At 40.3% G+C, this 22,650-nt stretch overlaps 1 protein-coding gene across 1 annotated transcript in view; it reads right to left on the bottom strand.

Annotated features, from left to right (window-relative positions):
* Positions 1-22,650, bottom strand: part of LOC119738640 (trichohyalin-like) — an 81,180-nt gene that overhangs the window by 9,916 nt on the left and 48,614 nt on the right. Inside the window, exons 25-39 of the mRNA XM_038213553.1 lie at positions 21,872-21,955; positions 20,639-20,890; positions 19,318-19,422; positions 18,914-18,976; positions 17,209-17,451; positions 16,075-16,317; positions 14,173-14,403; positions 12,990-13,073; positions 12,096-12,338; positions 10,651-10,818; positions 8,500-8,667; positions 6,492-6,827; positions 5,060-5,227; positions 1,782-2,033; positions 484-651 (exon numbers count right to left, since the gene is read on the bottom strand). Of these exons, the coding sequence (XP_038069481.1) occupies positions 484-651; positions 1,782-2,033; positions 5,060-5,227; positions 6,492-6,827; positions 8,500-8,667; positions 10,651-10,818; positions 12,096-12,338; positions 12,990-13,073; positions 14,173-14,403; positions 16,075-16,317; positions 17,209-17,451; positions 18,914-18,976; positions 19,318-19,422; positions 20,639-20,890; positions 21,872-21,955 (2,808 nt within the window). The remainder of the gene's footprint in view (positions 1-483; positions 652-1,781; positions 2,034-5,059; positions 5,228-6,491; positions 6,828-8,499; positions 8,668-10,650; positions 10,819-12,095; positions 12,339-12,989; positions 13,074-14,172; positions 14,404-16,074; positions 16,318-17,208; positions 17,452-18,913; positions 18,977-19,317; positions 19,423-20,638; positions 20,891-21,871; positions 21,956-22,650) is intronic.

The raw sequence follows: 22,650 nt of genomic DNA, 5'->3' as shown, positions 1-22,650 counted from the left end.
TTGGCAACCCTACTCAGGAAATTTCAAGCATGCCTCACGCATGCTGTATTCAAGCTAATGCGCTTGCATGAGGTATGCTTAGAATTTTCTGGGTTCGAGCTGCCAATATTGTCAAGACTGGATTTAAGTCATCTTGTTGACAGTGCAACCTAAATTTGTGTCTACAAGCTTGGCGACTCCAAAAAGATCAATACTATTTAATTATGTGAGTAGAAACGCCAACCACATGGAAAAAGGCCACTCAAGGTGGCAACGAGGAGACAAGAAGAAAAAAGAAGGAAACAGGCAACTTAAGAGAGACAAAGTATCTGTTGACAATGCGTCTTATCTGAGGTAAAGTATAAGAAGTGGATGCAATATTCTGGAGGGGAGTTCTAAAGTGAGGCAGTAATTTAAAGAAAGAAACTTGAGGAATACCTAACGGTTCCAACCAAAAACTGGTTTATATTTACACTAACAAATTTGAGTTTCTTAATAACTGACCTCTTCTGACAGTGCTTGATTCTGCTTGTCAGCCCTTGAGAGTTCACTCTGCAGCTTAGCCGCCAGGGTAGCTCGCTCTCCTAGCTGGCTCATGGCTTCCTTGTGCTGGCCTTGGACCTCGCTCAGCTGGACCCTCATGTCACGGATCTGCTGCTGGCTCTCAACCAACTAAAGAAAATCAATCACAGAAAGGTTTTCCAAAAATCAAACAAGAAAAGCGGAGATGGCTGATGAGCGTCTGGCCAGCCAACCAAAGCGAGCTCGGTTGAACAGTGATGACGCTTGCACTAGGAAGTTGTTGGTTCAAGTGAAACTCAGCAAAGTCAGCTTTGGGGTAAGACATGAGGTGCAAGAAAACTGGATAGTATCGGGTGTCAAGCATAAAAACATTTCAGCACATATTTATTTACCCTTTGGTCAATATAGTGCCCGAAACGGCCCTGCCTATTATTACTCACTGTAGCACACGAAACCACCTGGGCACTCTATGGTTTTATTGATTCTTCAGTGAATAAACACAACGTAATACAATGTAGAACAGGGTGAGTAAAAAAAACCGAAACCCAAATGTCAGGACTATTGTTTTAGTGAAGTTCTGCATGTAGCACTTTCAAAATCTAGGATATGAAAGCCCGATTCATAAGCTTTCTTTTAGTACAAGAATCATTCAAATCACTCATGTACTTTTCAAGTTACATAATTTTAAACACAACCACCGTTTTAAGGTTCTGTCCACGGATCACAAAACAAGTTAGTGTTTTTTCAGCAAAACGAAAACAAATCACATAGGGATGTGTATGAATTGTTTTTGTTTTGCTGAGAGAACGCACACCTTTTTTTGTGATCCATGGACAGAACTTTAAAACGGTGGTTGTGTTTAAAATTCCGTAACTTGAAAAGTACATGAGTGATTTGAATGATTCTTGTACTAAAAGAAGGCTTATGAATTGGGCTTTTATATCCTAGATTTTGAAAGTGCTACATGCAGAACTTCAATAAAACAATTGTCCCAACATTTGGGTTTCGGTTTTTTTTACTCACCCTGTACAGGTGCTAATGGGTCAATCTTACATTTTTTCTGACAAAAGGATACAAACATATAACACAGAATACAATACATCAAAGGAGTTAAGGACAAACGGAAAAGATGGGCTAAGGTTAAAAAAAGAAAAAGAAAAAGGAAAAATAAATGGGGAAAAAAAAGAAGATATTCTTGGACCCCATTTCATGGAGTTGCAGGGCCATGGTCTGTGGATACGTTTTCTCTACGTCTCGGCAAATAATCAAATAGAAGTCACCTCCGCGTGAGCACTCCTGTACTCTTCCTGGCTCCGCTCCAGATCGGCCTGCAGCTGCGACAGCGATTCCTCGTAGCGCGAGACGGACTGAGCGTGACGGCGGTTCTGCGTCTCCGACGTCTCCAGGTTCATGCGGACCACGTGCAGCTGCCCCTCGCGTTCTGTCAGGTCCTCCCTCAGCGATCGCAGCTTGGACTGCAGGGAGGTGTGCTCTTGCTCTAGTGTGGCCATCGTGTTCTCCTTCTCGAAAATCTTGAGCACAAAGACAACAAATAATGCTTCACTTAAAACCCGAAATTTTCAAAAAGGACCAAACAGTTATAACAAATAACAAAAAATCTTCCAAAACCATTAATAGCATTATGTCAGATGGTAAATTGTTCAATGACCCTGCTGAAATTGCCAATTGCTTTAATGATTATTTTATCAACATTGGCTCAAATCTCGCTAGTAATATACAGGACACACAATCGTCTGTTAATTTTAAAGATTACTTAACAAATTCTAACACCAGTTCTTTATTTCTTACACCAACAACTGAATATGAAATAATTGACATTGTTAACAATTTGCAAAATAAAAAAAGCTCGGGACACGACCTTGTTAGCACATTTATATTAAAACAACGTTGTATTACTGCAATATGTAAACCACTTGCCCATATTATTAATTCTTCTTTTTTAACTGGTATTGTTCCCTCTCAACTAAAAATTGCCAAAGTCATTCCAGTTTTTAAAAAAGGTGATCCTACTTGTGTCAATAACTACAGACCTATTTCTTTACTGTCATGCTTTTCAAAGATTTTTGAAAAATGCACTTATGTCCGCACTATAAAATTCCTAGATAAGTTTAACATTTTAACTCATTCACAATTTGGATTTCGCAAAAAACATTCAACCACCCATGCTTTACTTGAATTTATAAATAAAGTGTCTAATGCCATTGATGACTCCAAACACACTCTAGGGATATTCCTTGACCTCTCTAAGGCGTTCGATACCATTGACCACGAAATCTTATTATATAAACTGTCCTTCTATGGCATTCGAGGAACTTCCCTAGAGTGGTTTAGGAGTTATCTCTCAAACCGAACCCAATATGTATCTATTAATGGCTTTAATTCAAACTCTAGTTTTCTGACACACGGAGTACCCCAAGGCTCAATTTTAGGACCTTTGCTTTTTATAATATATATTAATGATTTTACAAAGTCTTCTAACTTGCTCTCCTTTATACTGTTTGCTGATGACTCTAATTTATTCTTTTCCCATAACAACCTCAATTACCTTACCGACACTGTTAACACCGAACTTAAATCTGTTTCGAATTGGTTCAGACTCAATAAATTATCCTTAAATATTTCCAAAACTAGCTACATGTTGTTCAGTAACTCTGTCAGTGAACTACCCTGTAATATTATGATTGATGATTCTGTAATTATCAAAACTGATTGTTGTAAATTTTTGGGTTTGTTAATTGACTCAGGGCTTACATGGAAAAATCATGTTGATCATTTATGTAAAATCATTGCAAGGAACGTAGGTGTAATTAACAAACTCAAGCATTTTTTACCTGTAAATGTTTTGGAATCTCTTTATAATACCCTAATTGTCTCTCATCTTAACTATGGTTTACTTGCTTGGGGTAGTAGTTCTGCTACAAATTTAAACAGACTACGCCTATTACAGAAAAGAGCCTTGCGTGTAATTAATTTTGCCGACTACTATGAACACACTGATCCCCTTTTTGTAAAACATAAAACTTTAAAACTTAATGATATGTATAACGTTCAGCTTGGGTCTTTAATGTATCAATCTTCTCGCAATACTTTACCATCTTCCATTAATAGTATTTTTAGCCAGAAAAGTGAAATTCATTCTCATTGGACTCGCCAAGCCTCTAATTTTTATATTCCATTTAGTCGCACCTCTCTTGCTCAAAATACGGTTAAATACAAGGGACCCAAGCTCTGGAATTCGTTCTCTAAACAACTACAAGCTTCTACCAATCTCTCCACTTTTAAACGACTATTTAAATCAAACTTAATTCAAACTTATCATTAATTCATGCCAGTAGATATAATATGTACATGTAGTTACATGTAGATTGTAGAATATCCATGATTGTATTGCTCTTTGCTGACCTGACTAGTTTAAATGATCTGTATTGTATTGTTTGTTTGTCCGATGTTTACGTCTCAATGTGTATTGTGTTTAGGTATGTTGCTTTTCTACGTACATGTAATTACTTTAAATACAGCATGCTCATTGAGCCTCGTGTGACTGACCATTCAATAGAGTTCATTGTAAGTTAATTCCCTTCTCTTGGATTGGGCTCAATGAGCATGCCTGTCTGGGGCCCATGCTTAAAAGCTCTGCTTCTCAATGGGCCCCTCTGCAGTGTCCCTAAAATATCACTTTGTTGTATTATTTGTAATTCTTTTCTGTTATGTAATTATTTCATGCCATTTATTTATTGATTTGATACTGTGGAAAATAAATGAACCTTGAACCTTGAAACAACAACATTTCCTACTTCTTACAAATGTCTTTTATAAACGGAAATGTAAGCATCAAGTTTGATTTCAGAGTTGTTCCAGGATGTTTTTTTGTGTGGTTTGCTCTGGAAAAATGCAGCAATGCAGAAATCCAGTCATCAAAAGTTATAAGTCCATCAAAAGTAGTCTAGTCTCAATTGGGACAAGGGCATTTTTACATTGTTCATCCCCAATTACCTACGTGGCTTGTGATTCGACTTATTATTTGACTTGTGAATTTGACTCATGACTGTGATTCGTGATTTGAATTGTGATTGACTAGTGATTTAACTTGTGATGAACTTGCGACTGGTCTGTGATTTGATTTATGATTGACTTGTGACTGACTCGACAACTCCAATATTTGGCATGCTTATATTTGTGGCCCATCAGGCCGGCGTTTATCTCCGGTTTCAGTAGAATGAAACGACTGAGAACATTGCTGTTCCCCATGGACGGGGATGCTAGTCCATCGCAGGTCACTCCCCAGCTAATGCCGGAACCCATTTATACTTCTGGGTGGAGAGAGGCAAGTGGGGGTGAAGTGGCTTGCCCAAGGACGTGACATATGACCAGCAGCTGGATTCGAACCCCTGACCCTCTGATCATGAGTCATGAACCCTAACCACTAGGCCACACTTGCCCCCACAGAAAGCGAAACTGAAATTCGATTGAACTGGGGGGGGGGGGGGTTGGCGCAGGTGAGTTTTGGCAACATGTAAGCGAGTCTTGTAAACCACACCTGTGCATCTTTGTCTTTGATCTGGGCGCGACAGCTTCCGATCTCATCCTCCAACTCCCCCTGACGGATTTTGTAATCCTGAAGCTGCCGGCTGGCGTCATTGTACCGCTGTCTCTCCGCTTGTAACTCCTCCCTCTGTTCCTGTAATTCATTGCCTTGCTCTGACAGCTGAGAAAAATAGGGAGGGGGTGGGCATGATAGAATGGCCAATCAATGATGACAGACAGCAAACGGAATCTTTGTTTTGTTTTGACTTCAAGTTGCGATAGTTAGGGGCCATTCAAAATGTTCGATGTTTTTAAATATCGATTTCTTTTCAAAAATGTGGGTGGGTGGGTCAAGATAAATTATTGAAAATCGAAATTCACTTTTTTAATAAAAAAGATATAAAAAAGAAAAGAAAATCTCTTTTGACTTGCCAATTCAACTCCTGTGTTCCGATTCGTTTGCTTTTAACCCTTTGCCCGCTATTAGGGTACATGCAACCGGAAGTACCGCACATGTACAATGTACCGTGTATTGTGTATCCGTCTATCGGAGCACCATACGCGGGTGTTACGTATGTGCAACTTCCAGCCGCTAGCCAAGTAATTCGGTAACGGCCATTGGCACGGCGTTGAGATTAACATGACCAAAATCATATCGCCAGCCCTGCATAATTTTTGGATCGGTCAGAAATTATGAAAAATCCATGTTCACCTCGGGAACTTTTTTTTATATTACGATTTATCAAAGACATTTAATGTTTTACCTGTGGTTTCAATAATCATGGCAGTGCCCACGCCTGGAAAGCGTGAGTTGAAAGTTCAATTTTTTTCTAAAACGAATGAAGTTTCTGAATATACTCCGTGAATAATGGGAGTCATTACATCTCTTTACACCAAGACAAGTTGAATTTTTTTTGAGCGAGCTGATACTTGTTATCACGGTTTAGAATGGACTAGTTTTACGTGTTTCCAGGTGGATTCCCTACGTACAGGAATGCGAGTGGGCCGTGTTGTTGGTAAGGTACCGTATATGGACTGCAGCTGCATTCCGCCGTCACTGAACTGGACATTTCTTATGTTTTTTATTGAATGGAAATTCAATATTTTAAGACCGAAAATCGGGGTGGGTGGGTCAACAAAATTTCAAAAAAAATATCGAAATTTAAAAAACATCGAAAATTTTGAATGGCCCCTTTAAGACTACTCCAGGGAACACATTTAGAAGCCTTTACTGGTATCTCCTCAATATAATGTCTTCTTAATTGTGGTTGAAACATTCATTTATAATGTACATATAAAGACAAATTACAGAAGCCTGCAAAACTTTGTTTCACACTTTGATCAATGAATAAATGTGTGTTTGTATGTCTTTAAAAGAACACACAGTCTGAAACAGGTTTTAATGTCTGTGAAATCTGTCTTCAATTTTGGTTTAATCTTCACACCTGTTCGTGCAGTGCCGCCAATCGTTCCTCCCCCTCCCTTGCTTTCCCTTCTAGTTTCCCCGCCTCCCCCTTCCATCTGTCCAACTCTTTCTTAGCTCGTTCCAGCTCTTCCCTCGATCCTTCCAACTCCCTCTGGAACCCCTCCATTATGGCTTGCTGTTCTTCGGCTTCTTCTTCCAGGAGTTGGAGTTGGTCCCTCGCGGCTCGTAGCTCAGTCTGGAGTCGTCGGTTCAGCTGCTCGTGGCGGACCACCTCGGTGACCCGATTGCTGAGCTGCTCCTGCGTCGACTGGAGACTGTTCTCCATCAGGTTCAGCTTCTCTTCATGGTGGGCCAGCTGTGTCCAAAATTGAGAAATTTGAAACCAACTTTTAGTTGAACTGATCCATCATATTATAATAATAATAATAACAGGTTCTTATATAGTGCTTTTAACTAAGATCAAAGCGCTTTACATTATTATTACCCCTAATCATTGGGCCAATTAAACATTCCATATACCATCTCAGCTCCCTGGGGAGTATACAGCTCGATGCTGCCTGTTAGGTGCAAGGAAGCTAATTCTATCACAATAACCATCACTGCCCTCATAGGTACCCATTTACTACTGGGTGGAGAGAAGCAATGAGTGACAAAGTACCTTGCTCAAGGGCACACGCACCATGACCCCGCCAGGACTCGAACCCACGACCTGCAGCTTTACCCACAGACTACGAATCAGTGCCCTTAACCACGAGGCCACAGCATATTGAAGCTGCGTCCACGTTTCTTCAGCTGTAACACATGAGTATTTTCCAGCTGTAACCAAGTTAAGTAATTGACCCATCGCTGTTTGCGAGTTAGCCACGCCCCTTAGACAACCCTTTGGAGTTTTTGTACACTAAGTTTTGTTTGTCTCAGATTTTGCGCGTTCCGCGTTCATTTGTATATCATGTAATTGGACAATATTTCACAAGCTGCGTTGACGCGATTTTAATACGATTCTACCGTGATAGGTCAATTTAGACTAGGCCTCAGCTGCTCTTCAGGGTGGGCAAACTGTGCCCAACTGAGAATGTGAACCAACTTCAGTTAAAGTCAATTTATATGTACCTTCAGTTCAATTAATACATTAGGATCAAGCCGCATCCATAAGGGTCATTCCAATGGGTTGGGAACAATGCGTGACATATGACCTTGCTAGAATGCCTTGCTAGCAGTTGCTCAACATAATATTTGTTGTTGGGTGTTTCACTACTGCAGAAAGTTTGAAATCATTTCAATGTATTTTGCCAAAAATATGAGCAAAAAATGTCATTTCGGACGTACAATTGACGACGTGTCAATGTTACATCCAAATATGACATTTGTACCTTTTTTAAAAATTTCTGTGAAACATTACCCAAATTCACTTTACGTACTTCTTACTATACATGCAACACAATAAGAAAAGCTTTTGTTACGGTAGTCAGTATTAAATGGAGCAGAAATGATAGCTTGGTTGTGGACATAACATTGACACAGTGTCAACCCCAAATGTCACACTTCCATTGAGTGATTTTGACACCGTTACATCCACACTTGAGGTATTGTTTCTGCAATATTTGAACTCTGACTTTACCAAAACATAATACCTAATGGTGCATTAGGTGTCCAGTTATAAAATATGCAATGTCAGTTTGGGTAATATTTTACATAACATTGACACGTTGTCAATGTTACGTCCGCATTAATACATTTTTGCTCATATTTTTGTCAAAGTACATTCAAATGATTTCAAACTTTCTCAAGTATTGAAACACCCTAAGACACATGTTATGTTGAGCAATTGTTTAGAATGCGTTGATACTTTTAATAATATAACCAAATATATGGATGTAACATGCACTGCTTCCCAACCCGGTGGAATGACCCATATAACTCGGCTATGGCTGGTGGTAATACACAAGTCTATGAGAAGTGGCTGCTGCCTCTTCCATAAGTGCATGTATTATTCCAAGCCGTAGCCATTAACTTGGAGAATGCCGTACTTCTTGAGCAGCATCACGGTACTGCTGCCTGGCCTCAGCCAGGTCTTCCTTCAGCTGCCTGCCCTCCCCCTGGAGCTTGGCGTTGTCGCTCTGCGTCTGTCGCTCCTTGGTCTGCAGCTGTTGGATCTCGTCGTTCAGGCTGCGGACTGTGGTTTCCAACCTCTGGTTCTGTGAAACGTAAAATATAATTCAGTCCACATAAAAACATTGCCGTGTACTTTTTGTTTCACATGGGGAACAGACTCCATTCATACGAACACCCAGATCAGACTGCTACTAGTGAGTTGCACAAAACCAAATGCTTTCAAAGATTAGAATTAAGTTTGTCGTTTGGATCAGTTAGAAGGGACTATTTGTCTCTTTTACTTTATTTGGCAGTTTAGTTCAGGGTTCCCGCCAAAATCTTAAAATGAAATTCCATGACTTTTCCAGAACAAAATTAGGGCTTTCCATGACCAATTCCTCACTGTTTTGGCATCTTAGGAGCCTTATTGCTTTGAAGGCAAGGGACACCACTCCTGTTCAGCCTGCCAGTGTGGCACACCACCACTGAGCACCACAAAAGCATCACAATGGTGCATTGAACGAGCCATAAGTATAGACAATATACATGTACATGTACCCGCACAAAGCAGTTTTGGCATCTTAGGAGCCTTTATTGCTCTGGAGGCAAGGGACACCACTCCCGTTCAGCCTGCCAGTGTGGCGCACGACCACTGAGCACCACAAAAGCATCACAATGGTGCATTGAACGAGCCATAAGTATGACAATATACATGTACACGCACAAAGCAGAGGTTTGGTAAACTGGAATGCAAAGTGGAAGACTGCAAAAGCCAAATATTACGCATCATCACGTACAGGTTGCGCAGGATTCCATGACTTTCCATGATAGCTTTAAATTCCAGGATTTTCCAAGATTTTTCCATGACTGTCATGACTGTGGGAACCCTGCTAGTTGTTGGTCTGGTGAGCTGTCTGGTGTTGCGGTGTCTGTTTTGGTTAGCTTGTTATTTGGTGATGAAATTTGTGTCTTTGTTGCTAATGGTTTGATAAGTTTGACCCGTTTGTTGATTGTTTTTAAGCTCTGGCAGGAGCCTTTACATGTCCCTTTGGCCCCCTAAGTTTCCCATAAAATTTAAAGGGAAGATACAACATTTGCTAACATTCAAAAACGAAATGATCAAATTATTACAAAATACCTTACTGGATTGTTAGGGAATGAGTCTAAAGCATCCTGTAAAATTGTGGCTCCTGGTGTGCTGACATTTTCAAGAAAAACTGTATTTTTCCAACGCTGGTCTGCCGACCAGTGTTGAAAAAAAACTGGCTTTTTCACAAACTGCTCCTAATTTTTCATATTTAGTTATTCCGCATTTTCTTTGCAATTGATTACACACCAGCCTGCTACAGTGATTCTTTGACCATACAATCCCCCAAAGTCTTTACATTTCTCTGTTCATCTTAAGTGGGGTCAGTAAACCAGACTACCAGAACATGATTGGTTTTCTTGGTTTTTCCAGCATCTACAAGCCCAAAACATGAAACAAGTCAGTATAACAGTATTTGCTATAACATACTTATCCTAAAAAAATCCATTTATTTCCGAAAATTGCAGCAAAGCAAATGTTGTACATTCCCTTTAACTACCAAATTTTAATTTTCAAAAAAGCAAACATAATAAATTAAATAAATAACACAGGTTTGTAAATGGAGGCAAAATATGTGCAGTAATGGTATAGTCATGTGGTAATATCGCGCGCTATATACCGCGCGGTACAGCACGCTATATGTTATGGGAAAATTAGAGGGTTTATTTTTGGTCAATTGTCGAGGCGAGCACAGCGTGATTTTCGCGTGGGACGGTGGCCCGGGCTTGTAGCGCAATCTCTGGTCAATGTTTCCAGCCATTGCATGGTGAAATCATTTGTGCTAGCGTGGATAAAATTAGCACGGCGTCAAGTTTTTGGGCGTCGCATTTTTACGCTTTGACAGGGACCATTTTGATAGATTTCATGCAAGACTTTCATGCAAGACGGTCAGAGCTTATTGCGCACTCGCACTTGTTTTAATAAAGTGTTATCATGTGGTCTTTTGATGACAAATGATTCTCTTCCTCTAACCCCTACAAACCTGCTTTCTTCAACCCACCTCATCTACTTTGATCTTGACGTTATCCTTGGAGACGGATATCTCGCTGTCTTTCTTCTGCAGGCTCTCCTTCTTCCTCTCAATCTCTTGGCTGAGGGTCTTGAGGGCTTTCTTGGCCTCCGACAGGCTGGACTCTAGCTGCTTGATCTGATCCTCAAACTTCAGCACCTTAGAAAAGAAAAAGAAAAAATTGGCATGAGGATCAGTGGCGGATCCAGGTTAAAGTTTCACTCCCTGTGCAAATTTTGAGTTTCATCCCGAAAAATAGATTCCTTTTCCAAATTGCTATTTAATAGCAATACAATAGTTATTCATTTTATCATTTATTCGGTTGATCCGGTTTTGGATATCTCATTTGACTTGTTTTACAAAGTGTTTGGCCTGTTTTACAATGCGTTTGGTCATTTCGATAAGTTTCCTTTCGGCTTTCATTTTTGTTTTTTGTATGATGTACATTATGAGGTCTTATTTTGATTACTAATAACTAGGTTTTATCTTGATATTGATATTTATGTACTTTGGTTTTATCTTTTGTTCAGCGATTTGTGTTTTTTTTTAAATGGAAGGCGCTATATAAGTTTTTAATTATTATTATTATTCATCAACCAAAGAAATCTCCCTGTGATTAGTTACTGAATTATTACTTTACAATTTTAAATTACTTGGCTACCAGACAATTATTCCACTCTTAGGCTATGTTCAGACAGCGCTTTAGCTAAAACAATAAAGTTAAAACGGTCGCTCACTGCGGGAGGCTTGATGTAAGTTTAAAATGCACCGAGCGTTCCGACACTGTTTTAAGTACAGCGAGTTCAACTCTAAGTGGTTTATCTCAGTTTCTGAGGTCACGTAGAACTGCAGCCTCGGCCAAAATCGCACGCTGTAAGAGCCTTCACTTCATCCAGTTTATATAAATCGAGAGGTTGTATTTTTTGTCAAATGCCACATTTTTGTGGACTGTCAGTTTACAAGCAGGACTTGAGAGCTTCTGCATGGTATGAAAGACCTAATATGCATCTTTAAAATCGGAAAAATGTTGCAACCTGACGCCACTTTTCTCTTCATATATCATCTCAATGAAGGTCATTCATTGCAAAAATGACTATAAGACATGGATCTGGGACTGAGAAACATTTCCAATTTTGTTAGGAAATACTTAGAAAATTATCTTGACTCTCCATATATTTTGTACACAATCGCAGAAGTGGCGTCAGGTTGCAACATTTTTTCCTTAAAAATCTATCAAATATCAGCTCCTCAGCCATCTCGAAAACATATATCGATACATACATGATATTCATAAAAAAAAATTTACCTCAATGTCAAGGGTTGAATATTTGAATATTCGACCAAATCCAAGTTCCAATAATCGAATACTACATTATTTGAAAACGCATAGCACTAAGACGTCACTCCGCCATGCCAAGCTTCAAACCATCAACTACCTCTGTCTTGTGTTTCTGGCTGTCCGATGCCATGTTCAGCCGCTGCTGCTTCACGACCTCCTCCAGCTCGCGGATCTCCCTCCCCGCATCCTCCAGACGTCGCTTGGCGTCCTCCAGGTCAAAGGTCACCTCCTCCAGCCGGCTGCGCAGGTCAGCCGTGTCCCGCTCCTTGCCAGCGAGGGCGCTCTCCAGCTGGCGCAGGTTCAGCTGGAGCTGTTGGATGTTCTCGTCTCTCTCGTTCACCTAGTGTTGTAAAATGGGAAAGATGAAATGCAAATTAGCACAACAGCCAAGGCACTGATATACCCAGTGAAGGATATTGGAATGGGACAAAAATGTTGCAACCTGACGCCACTTCCGAGATTGTGTGCAAAGTCTATGATTTTTTCTTTGGAATGTTTCTCTTTGATCCCTGTCAAAAAAGGGAGCTACTACAGGGGCCCTTAATTCTAATGCTTATTTGAAACAAAAAAAATAACAATTTAGAACGGGGTCTTACACATCTGAAATCAGTGGCAACGTGACCACTGTCTCAATCCTCTAAAATCCTACAACGGATTTTTAAGACGGAGCAGAGCAGATGAAATCCAGTATTATGTAGGCAACTACACATGGCTGAACATAAACAATGCCAGGTAGAGCGTAAGGCCTTCACACAATGCATCCTCCAAATGCGACGGTCAAACAGCCTCATTCCTCAAAAATCCTCCAAAATCACCTGTTTTGTATTGGAGGATTGAGGAGGGTTAGGGGAACACATGCCAGCATCGCGATCACCAGATAAATCTTAAGTAGTTTTGGGTAATACTATCTCGGTACATGTACATGCAGTCTTTGGGGTAAGGATGGTGAAACAGTTAAAAATGGCAATTCAAGCAAGTTATCTTGACTTACCTCCTGTGCAGTGTGTCTGTGTTCCTCTCGATAGGATTTCAGATCCGCCTGTAGCTTGCATGCTTGCTCCTGATACTCGGCCGACTGCAGATTGCAAAAAATGGAAAGTTTGAACAAATTCATTCACTTATACTTACCAACGTATCCCTTCCCTTTTTTAAAATATTTATTCATCGTAAAGCTTGTCATTGTCTCTTAGTGGGGTATTTGGTGATATGTAGGATTTAAAGGCACGTAAAGGGCCAATGCAATGTAATTTTTTTCTGCTTCTACGTCTGCTTCTGCTTCGGCGTGATTTATGAGGTCCTTAACATCCAAAGTTAACAGATCTGATTGGAAGGTCTCAGCAGTAGTGGCTTACTGTGTGCAGAGTGGAAGAAGGTTCTACCATTGGATTGTACGTATGATTGTAGGGAATATTTGTAGCCGTCCGTTTTTTGGTATGAAGTAGAAAAATGTTTAGGTGTGCAACCCCTATTGACCTCTTAGATGTTTTGGGTAGTTTGTCATCCTAAAAAGCTATCCTAGAAAATGTAATCCTTGAAAAAGTACCTTTGTGTCCCATGGAGGGTTAATTTCAATTTTCATTTTGACATTTTTAAAGTAATTTTTGTGCCTTTTTTGTTTTTATGGTAATGCATGAGCAAAAGTGTGATGTCATATCAGGCAGAAACCTAAATGTTACAGCTATTTCAGTACCAAAAATGAAGTTGCCATAATTTTGGATATTTTGCTTTATTGTAAATGTTTTTTTCTTTGGTGATTCCTTGTCAGTACATGGCAGTAAAGCCAATGAGCAAACTTTTCTCACAAATGTTTTCAATGATTGGGTTCACAATTTGAACAGAAAACCTCCAAACAGAACAGTGTCTTCCTGAAATGACATCACAGCAACAGCGCCCTCAGTTGTCCAGAAAAGCATGGACAATTTATAATGTTTAATAAAGAAGTGCACTTTTCAATAAAATTAACCAAAAAGGATGTCCAATAATTTTGTGTTTACATTTTAGAGGAGCAGTTGCAGAATGTATTCTTCATAAGAATCATCTCATGGACAGTTTATGAAGATTGATAATTAGCCCCAAAACGTAGCTTCTGATTTTACAAGAAAAACCTAAGTGTTGGGAGAAAGTGGAGATTTCAAAATCCAGTATACTACTGTACTGATCGCTTAACAGCGTACCTGCTGTTGTTTTTCCAGCAACTTCTGCGTCAGGTTCGCAATGTTATCCTGGCTGTTCTCCAGTTTCTCCTTGGTGGCTCTCAGCTCCCCCTGGGTCTTGTCCAGCTCCTTCGTCAGGGTGTCTATCACCCTCTCTGCCTTCTCGGCGTGGTCCGTCTTGTCGTTCAGTTGCAGCTCCAGGTTGGTCAGGGAGCGACGGAGCTTGTCGGCCGTATCGTCTTTGTCTTTGATCTAACAAACGAAAAGTGTTCAGGATGTCTTCATTTCTGTATTCATTCATTTGAATTGATGTGTTCTGGCAATGAACGTAATGAACGTTGCATCGGCACTGTAAATTGGAAGCTTGAAGATACATAATCTGTTAAAGGTAGAGTCCATCATTTGCAGCCATCCGAAAAGTAACTGGCGTAATTATTGTTGAAAAACTAACTTGGTTGAAAGATAGTAAGGAGACTAAACTCCCTGTGGAATTATTCTTTCTGGGAAGCTGTCATTTTGAAGTAATCAACGAAAGAAGGCATTTCCAACGGTGATTCTTAAGAAGCACCGTAGGAAAATTTAAATTAGTAGTTCGTTTTGTTATTCAGCGCAGCGCGCACAAGTATTCGAACGACGCACACGCGCGCGGTTGTTATAATTCGTCGGATCAGTGCGCGACGTCGCATATAGTTGCAATTCAAAACAATTCAAAACATGATTCAGCAACTTTTGATTTGAAATTGAGATCTTAGAATGCTGTTTTTCTCGGAATGTACAGCTGAAGCTTAGCTGAAACTTCATCAGGTTAGTTGCTCAGTATCCTTCATTAGATTTTGAACTCTTTTGTTGCTTAAACGAACAAAATGCACAAATTACAAATGATGGACTCTACCTTTAAGTAAAGCAATGCACTATGACGTGAAATTGTGTAAATGGGCTTGCAGTCTCCAGCGGTACCATTTCAGCCAATATACAAGGGCAGATCCAGAAACGACCCCCAAGCTTTTTTTTTAAAGTGACGTCGCAATAAAGGCAGGCACTGCGTACACCACCATCTGTTCCTTAAAAAAAAAGTGGTTAAAGTGGTCAGAAATTGCCTCAGATCGCACCACAGAGCATCTAGAATCCACAATTGTTTCCCCGAACCCCACGCCTTAATTTCTGTTCCCCACTTTTTGGGGGACCATCATTTTTTTTGGTCCCCCAAAAATTCTGCTCTTGCCAAGTTGACTTAATCTATGCAAAAAGAAGTGGGCAGTAAAAAAAATGTTTGGTTTCAAAGGTACATGGTGCAAACCAGTGTGTTTTTACATGAGGATTCCTGTGGGTTACATGAGGGTTCTTGTGGGGTACTCAAAAAAAATAAATAAATAAATACCCAAATGTATCACAGGTTATTCACAGCTAATGCTGGTACCCATCAACACTCCTGGGTTAAAAGCGGCAAGTAGAGGTAAACCAGATTGCCCAGGGACACAACACGGCCTAGTGTTCTGATCATGAAATACAAACCATAACACTGGACCAACTGCCCCATAGTGGCCTTCCACCGCTGTGACCTGGGTTCGAATTCCGCCTGGGCCAACATGTGGACTAGGTATCTTCAAGCTTCCAAAATAGGAGTCAGGTTGGTGTAGCGGTACTTTCCTCGCCTTCCACCGCTGTGACCCGGGTTCGAATCCCGCCTGGGCCAACATGTGGATTGGGTTTTCAGTCCCTACCTGATTCCGTAGGTTTCCCCCGGAATATTCTTCTGGGGTTTTCCTCCCACCTCTAAAACTGCAATTTCTTCTCACTGAATCCTATCTACAAGTTTCTTCAGGCTTGCGAGCTTACAGTGCCTAGGGCGCTCTTGAGGATTCCTTAGTTTCATTACCAGAAATAAAATAATAATAATAATAAAGGTATGACTTGATTCCACACCTTGTTCTGGCATTCTGAGATCTGCTTCTCCAGCCCACGGATGGTCGTCGTGGAGCTGGCCTCGGCTCTCTGTAGCTGCTCCACGCTCTGGGTGTGACGGTCCTTGTAGCTGGCCAGCTCGGCGCTGACCTCCTGGGTCATGTACTGACCGCGTTGTTGTTGGTCCTGCAGCGAGGCGATTTCTTGTTTGGCGCGGGAGTACAACTCTTCCTGTTGCTCCAGGGATCGGTTGGTTTGTGCAATCTGACAACAAACAAAACAGTTAAACTGTTAAATTCTTAATACTCCTGAGTATCCTAATCAGTGCTATAGTTGACAGTTAGTGCCTGCCTTCAAGGGGTATAGTAAAATTAACGACCTTCCCTCAGGGTTCTATTTTCTTGAGTCAAGGCCAAAGGAAAATCTAATGCCCCAGGGATCACCCAAAAGAGCTAGTTTTATTATGACAATGTAAAGCATTCAATGTGTGTTGTTTTACGACACAATGCCCATAGAATGTGTACAATTTAAAACGTATTGGATTAAATTCATGGAAACCACAGAAACAAAATCCGTTTTAACCCTTTACTCACTGTAGCGCCTGAAACCGCCCAAGCACTCTATGGTTTTATTGATTTTTCAGTGAATAAACACAATGTAATACAATGTAGATTGAAAATTCAGTTCCATGTACATCTCAGGTCCTTACATGCAAGTCCAGTCACAAATAACAGGGAATGAACAAAAAGTATTGTCTTTATCATGATTCATTAGTAGCTTATGAGTTGACTATGGACTGACTGACATGTGACTGACATGTGATGGACATGTGAATGACATGTGATGGCCATGTGATGGACTTGTGATGGCCTGCGATTCATCATAAATACATCAGATACAACACTGTCAGTCAGTGTGTACGTGTTCTACATAGCCCCCGAGGACCGACACACAAAGGGAGAACAACAGATCCTTTCAGTCCTCGGGAGTTGGGTCCTTTGTTGAAAACGGTCCTCTATCACAGGGTTATGGGCTTAGTCTATGGGAGAGTGTTATACTACAAGGACAAAGGGAAACACAAAGCATTGTCCTCGAGAGTATAGTAAAACACGACTGTCTGCCCATGCTGTCATCATGATAATTGTTTTCCCTCACCCTGTCCATGGCACTCTTATGCAGCTGTTGTGTCTTCTCCAGATCTGTCCTCAGGCCGTCCATTGTGCTCTTGTACTGCAGGCCTTGCAGTTCGCTCTGGTCCAGCGAGGCGCGGACTTCTTCCAGTTGGTGTTTGAGGTCATTTACCTGGGCGGTGAAGCTGCGTACATCCTCCGTGTGGAGTTGTTTGGCCGCTTGGAGGGAGGTCTGTTGCTGGCTTACCTCGGTTAGGTGGGTCTGGCTCTGTTTTGCAAGGAACAGTAAAAATTTAGGAGCTTTAAGAGATACCACTTATATCAAGCAACAGAACCTAAATAATGGTGCTGATAATGGTGTGTTGTTGGCTACATAATGTGCACTAAACCTATGTTTTCACTAAAACTTCTGTTTTTGTCTGCGTTGAAACACGTGCGGATCCGTGTTGACAAAAGCGCAGCAATGCAGACCTGTGTCGACACACCCATGTTTATGTTACATACGTTGTGTGGATATTCCTTTGTTTTCGTGTAAAAAAACTCATTTCACTCACACTATGATACTCTTTAGTGTTTCTCTTCATTTTGCCACGGATAAACCTAACCCCAAAATGCCTCTAAACCTGTTTTCAGAGAGGAGGAAACATTGTGTGTACGTGGGCATGTCCACACAACGTCGCTGCTACCTGGTTTATGTGGACCTTGTTTGTTCAGAAGTCCACACAGTGAATGTAATGCTTGTACACGCACGCGCCGGGATACATCACCTACCTTGTGTGCGGGTTCTGTTATAGCTGTGGTGTACAAAGTAGTTCATCATACAGGGTGAGTAAAAAAACGAAACCCAAATGTCGGGACCATTGTTTTAGTGAACTTTTGCATGTAGCACTTTCAAAATCTAGGATGTGAAAGCTCAATTCATGAGCTTTCTTTTAGTACATTCAAATCACTCATGTACTTTTCAAGTTATGGACTTTTAAAAACAACCACCGTTTTAAGGTTCTGTCCACAGATCACAAAAAGGTAAGTGTTCCTTCAGCAAAATGAAAACAAATCACATAGGGATGTGTAAATTGTTTTGGGTTTGCTGAAAGGAACGCACACATTTTGTGTGATCCGTGGACGGAACTTTAAAACGGTGGTTGTGTTTAAAATTCCGTAACTTGAAAAGTACATAAGTGATTTGAATGATTCTTGTACTAAACGAAAGCTTATGAATTGGGCTTTCATATCCTAGATTTTGAAAGTGCTACACATGGAGAACTTCAATAAAACAATAGGCACGACATTTGGGTTTTGTGGGTTTTTTTTTAACTTACCCTGTACATGAACTCCTGAAATACGTCAGGTGACCAGTTCTAAAAAATTATGTTTTTTACAAGACCTTCATTCTGCTCGCGGCTCCGTGCACAAGTACCCCCTCAATGGTAAGAAAGGGAGAGTTGGGGAAGACCACTAGGAAGAGACATTGGAACGCATTGCTGATGCCACCTGACGCCACGTGGAGACACTATGCTTTTGTGCTCGGTCAGAATAAAATAAGTTGTACTTTGCACTTTAAGCGCACGAACCAGTACATGGGTGCGGTGTGTTCTGTCCACTGTGCTCTCAAAAGTGGGGAAAAAAAACTCTCTTGCATTGAGCCTATAAAGATAGACAGATGCCAAATTAACTTTTTTAACCAATTCAAATGGGATTCTGAACGGAGAAGTGCCAAGGAATTAATGTACCTCCATTCTAGAGACTTGGCATTGCTCCTGGAGTTGCTGAATAAATTTCTCGTCTGAAGCCACCTGCAATATATACAATAAAAACCAATTCAATGTAATGTATGTAGGATTTTTTTTCTGAAAATGTATGATCATGCTAGACACAAAGCTGCAACATACCAGCGATTCCAATTTTAAAATCTTCTAAATGATAAGAAATTACATAAGAATTGAAGGCTTGCATGGTTCTAAATCAATGCCAAATGCTACATGCTTCTCCAAACAAATTGTTGAAAATAAATCAATAATAACCATTGTTTTCACAAAAACATGAAGGGATATTTGACACAAATCTCTTTGTACATTCCACTTGCCGGTGACAGCCTAAACCCTAAAATAGTCAGAGAGACATGTTAACTGCTTACCTTTCTTTCTCTTTGAGCCAAGTCATCTCTAAGGTCGCGAACTTCTCCCTGGAGACTCTTGACCTTTGACCTGGCTTCCTGTAGGTCCTCCTCATGAGCTGCTAACTAAAATGAGATTGAGGTATGCCACATTATGAACACTAAAATTTCATTGGATATATCTCTTTGATGTCCTGGGCAATTTAACAAAATCGACATCACAATTTAAGGCACTACCTTTTTCGCCTTAAACGTCTTAAAAATATTTTTAAAATGAAAATGAGACATTAGAGAAATACTTGTAACTATGATCTTTTAAATTCATTTCTGCAATTTTGCCCCATTTTAACTTACAGGAATTCATGAACTAATTAAACAAACATATTTTGTGAATATGGATATTCACATTATCCTGACAAAAAGCCAGAAATGAAATTAAACATGAATGTAAATGGGCAGTTCCATGCACGGTGTACATTTTGGACAGTCCAACAGTTATAAATAATAATAATAATAATAACAACTGTATTTATATAGCGCTTTTTGCCAGAGGATACAAAGCGCTGGGGGAGAATGCAACCAAAGCCAGGTAAATGAAGTATATGAACATATGAGACCCATAAAAAAAACTTATAATCATAAAGTGGATTTCAATAAGCCAGTTTGGTATCTTGATGAAATAGTCCATGTCAAAGGTCATTCGAGATAAAATCGCTGACGTGATGATATGCGATGTTACGCCGACGCCCATTCTGCTTGTAATTAACACGCGAGCGTCGTGCGACCGGGTCCGTGCGCGTTCATTCGCCTTTGATGAGCGTTCGATTATCCTGAATGACCCGTGACCCATATCATTGTGCGCATGCGCAGTTGAAATACGGAACTGGCTTATTCTGATAAAAATGTATCAGTTTGTTGCTACAATGATTTAATAAAGAAATTGTTCATCGAACTTTTTTGCTGTAGTAAAAATCAGCTTGAAACACCATGGTGTCAGACGTACATATACTCAAATTGATTGTTTCGGTGTACTTATTAATTAACTTTTCAGTTAAAATTAACAGCTGAACTATTGACCATTGGTAGAAATTTTTAAAAATTCAACAAAATACAGATAATAAGCTTCAAAATGATAAACATGTTTCATTTGTGGCATTTGGATTTTTTAAAAACCTTTTTAAAACTGCAATTTATAAATCCGTGGAATTACCCAAATGTGTAAGTTTGTTCTAAGCAAGAACCTGAACATTTCCCCAATAATGCACTTTGAAACATGGTCCCTCCAGATTAATCCTCCAGGTGGCACATGGTATTGTGAATTGCTATTTCCCTGCTGACTGACCTCCTCAAGTGACCCCTGGTACTGCTGCTGTGCCGTGTCCAGCTCAGCCTGCAGCCTGAGCAGGGTCTGGTCCCGGACCCCCACCTCCCGCTGGCAGGTCCTGTGCTTCTCCTGGACTACGGCCAGGTCCAGCTCCTGCTGCTGGCACCGCTCGGCCAGCCTCAGCAGCTCGGTCGCGTCGTGCTCGCTCTGCTTCTGGAGTTTGGCGTTCTCGGCCCGGACGCGGTCCAGCAGGTCCTCGAGTTTCATCACCTTGGAGAGGATAGGAGGGATAGGATACCAGATTTTTTTTTTTTATTAGGAAGAGGTGGTTGTAATGGCAGATTAACATGCATGCCAGGCATGCAACCGGGAAGTCACAAAAAAAGAGAGGAAATTCAAATCTTTCCAAGACTTTGTACATTGTTTTTCTATTTTCAATGGCACACATGGGAAGTAAAAAAAAAAGAGAAAATCAGCTGATCCGAGGAAAAGTTGCATGCCTGGCATGCAAGCAAAGTCATGGAGGGCAATTAAAGCTGTCACCATGGTCACCCAAAAAATGAGCTTAAAGTCGGAAATTGGCATTTTCCGGTACAGTGGGGCAAAGCAAAAATTTGAAGGGGTCGTCAGATTTTTGATTTCAGGTGAACCTTCATCTGTAAGTCCTCTTTTACCTTTCTGCAATGTTTTTGTTTTGGCAAACATCTTCAAAACCTATTTTCATCACATTTTATTAGTTGACTGTTCATTTACTGTAACACAACTGCAGGATCTTTAAATGCCACTTTCTTGAGAGTCAGTTTTAAGTAAGTTGGTGGTCTATATTTCCGTTACTGAACTCAGTACCCCTTAATGTTGTATACCATTGGAAAGCTCTTGTTCTGCAGAATTCAAATAAATAAATATCTCAATTCTTAAAAAGTCCAACTTTAAAGCTCATTTCGTGATATCACACAAGACGCAGTATGCTATTGAACATTTCAACATGGGCAGAAAACTGCATGGTATTATGTTAACCATTTTTGTCATGGTATTTTCACATATATTTGAAATTTTTGCCCACAAGTCCCTGCAGCACCCCAAACTGCCCTGTCTGTTACTCCCTGTATTATCTGGATTCATCAGGAAAAAAAAATAATTCATGGTCTATTTGCAAAGCTGTTTTTTTTATGGAAGGAATGTCCGTAAAGCTTCATCAGGGACATGAACTTGACATAAAAGTACCGGTAGTAAGTGAGGTGCATTTCTAACCTCATCACAGCAGGTGGTGTACTGCTGTTGAGATTCCATCAGTTCCTCCCGCATCTGTGCAAGGCTTTCATCACGTCGTGCAAGCTGGTACCAGACAAAGACAAGATGGGCAGGGAAAGATTAAAACTTGCTCGAATTTGTCATATTCACAGATGTTGTTACATTACCATTATTAACGTGCAATTAGGGGCGTGGTAAAAATCAAATCAACTATAAAAGCATATGTGATGTAATGTCACTTTTTTAAAAGCTTTTCATTAATACCTGAACATCTTCATTCAACAATGTTAATGAAGTTCCTAATATTTATCTTAACAAATTGTAAGCAGCATAGACACTATCGCTGAATGTCACTTAAGTCAATGCCTGAAATTGATTATACAGGGTGTTTTTAAAAAAAAGGAAACCGAGTTTATTTTGTTGATTTCTCTGGAATGACTAATTTTTTAGGAAAATGGTAACCACCATCTGTTACATAACCATGTCTTCTTTTTCTTGACACCACGAACTCCACTTTACCGTCATGGATGACTGAGCACCAAGTGATGTAACTGACGTGCGAAAAAAGGCGTTGTACCACATGCACCATAAGACCAATGGACAGTTATCAGAGAGAGACGTTATCAGGAATGCGTTCACAGCAATGAGAACCAGGGCAGAGATCTGCCTTGAAAGGAATGTGGGGCATGTTGAAGGACAGTGAGGTTACGAGGTTAGTGATAAATCTTGATATGTTTTAGCCATTGAAAAAATGACTTTGAAAGAGTACGTCCTGGATT

Source organism: Patiria miniata, unplaced genomic scaffold (assembly GCF_015706575.1).
Source record: "Patiria miniata isolate m_02_andy unplaced genomic scaffold, ASM1570657v1 HiC_scaffold_3, whole genome shotgun sequence".
NCBI classification, from domain to species: Eukaryota; Metazoa; Echinodermata; class Asteroidea; order Valvatida; family Asterinidae; genus Patiria; species Patiria miniata.
This window is presented reverse-complemented; position numbering and strand designations above follow the sequence as displayed.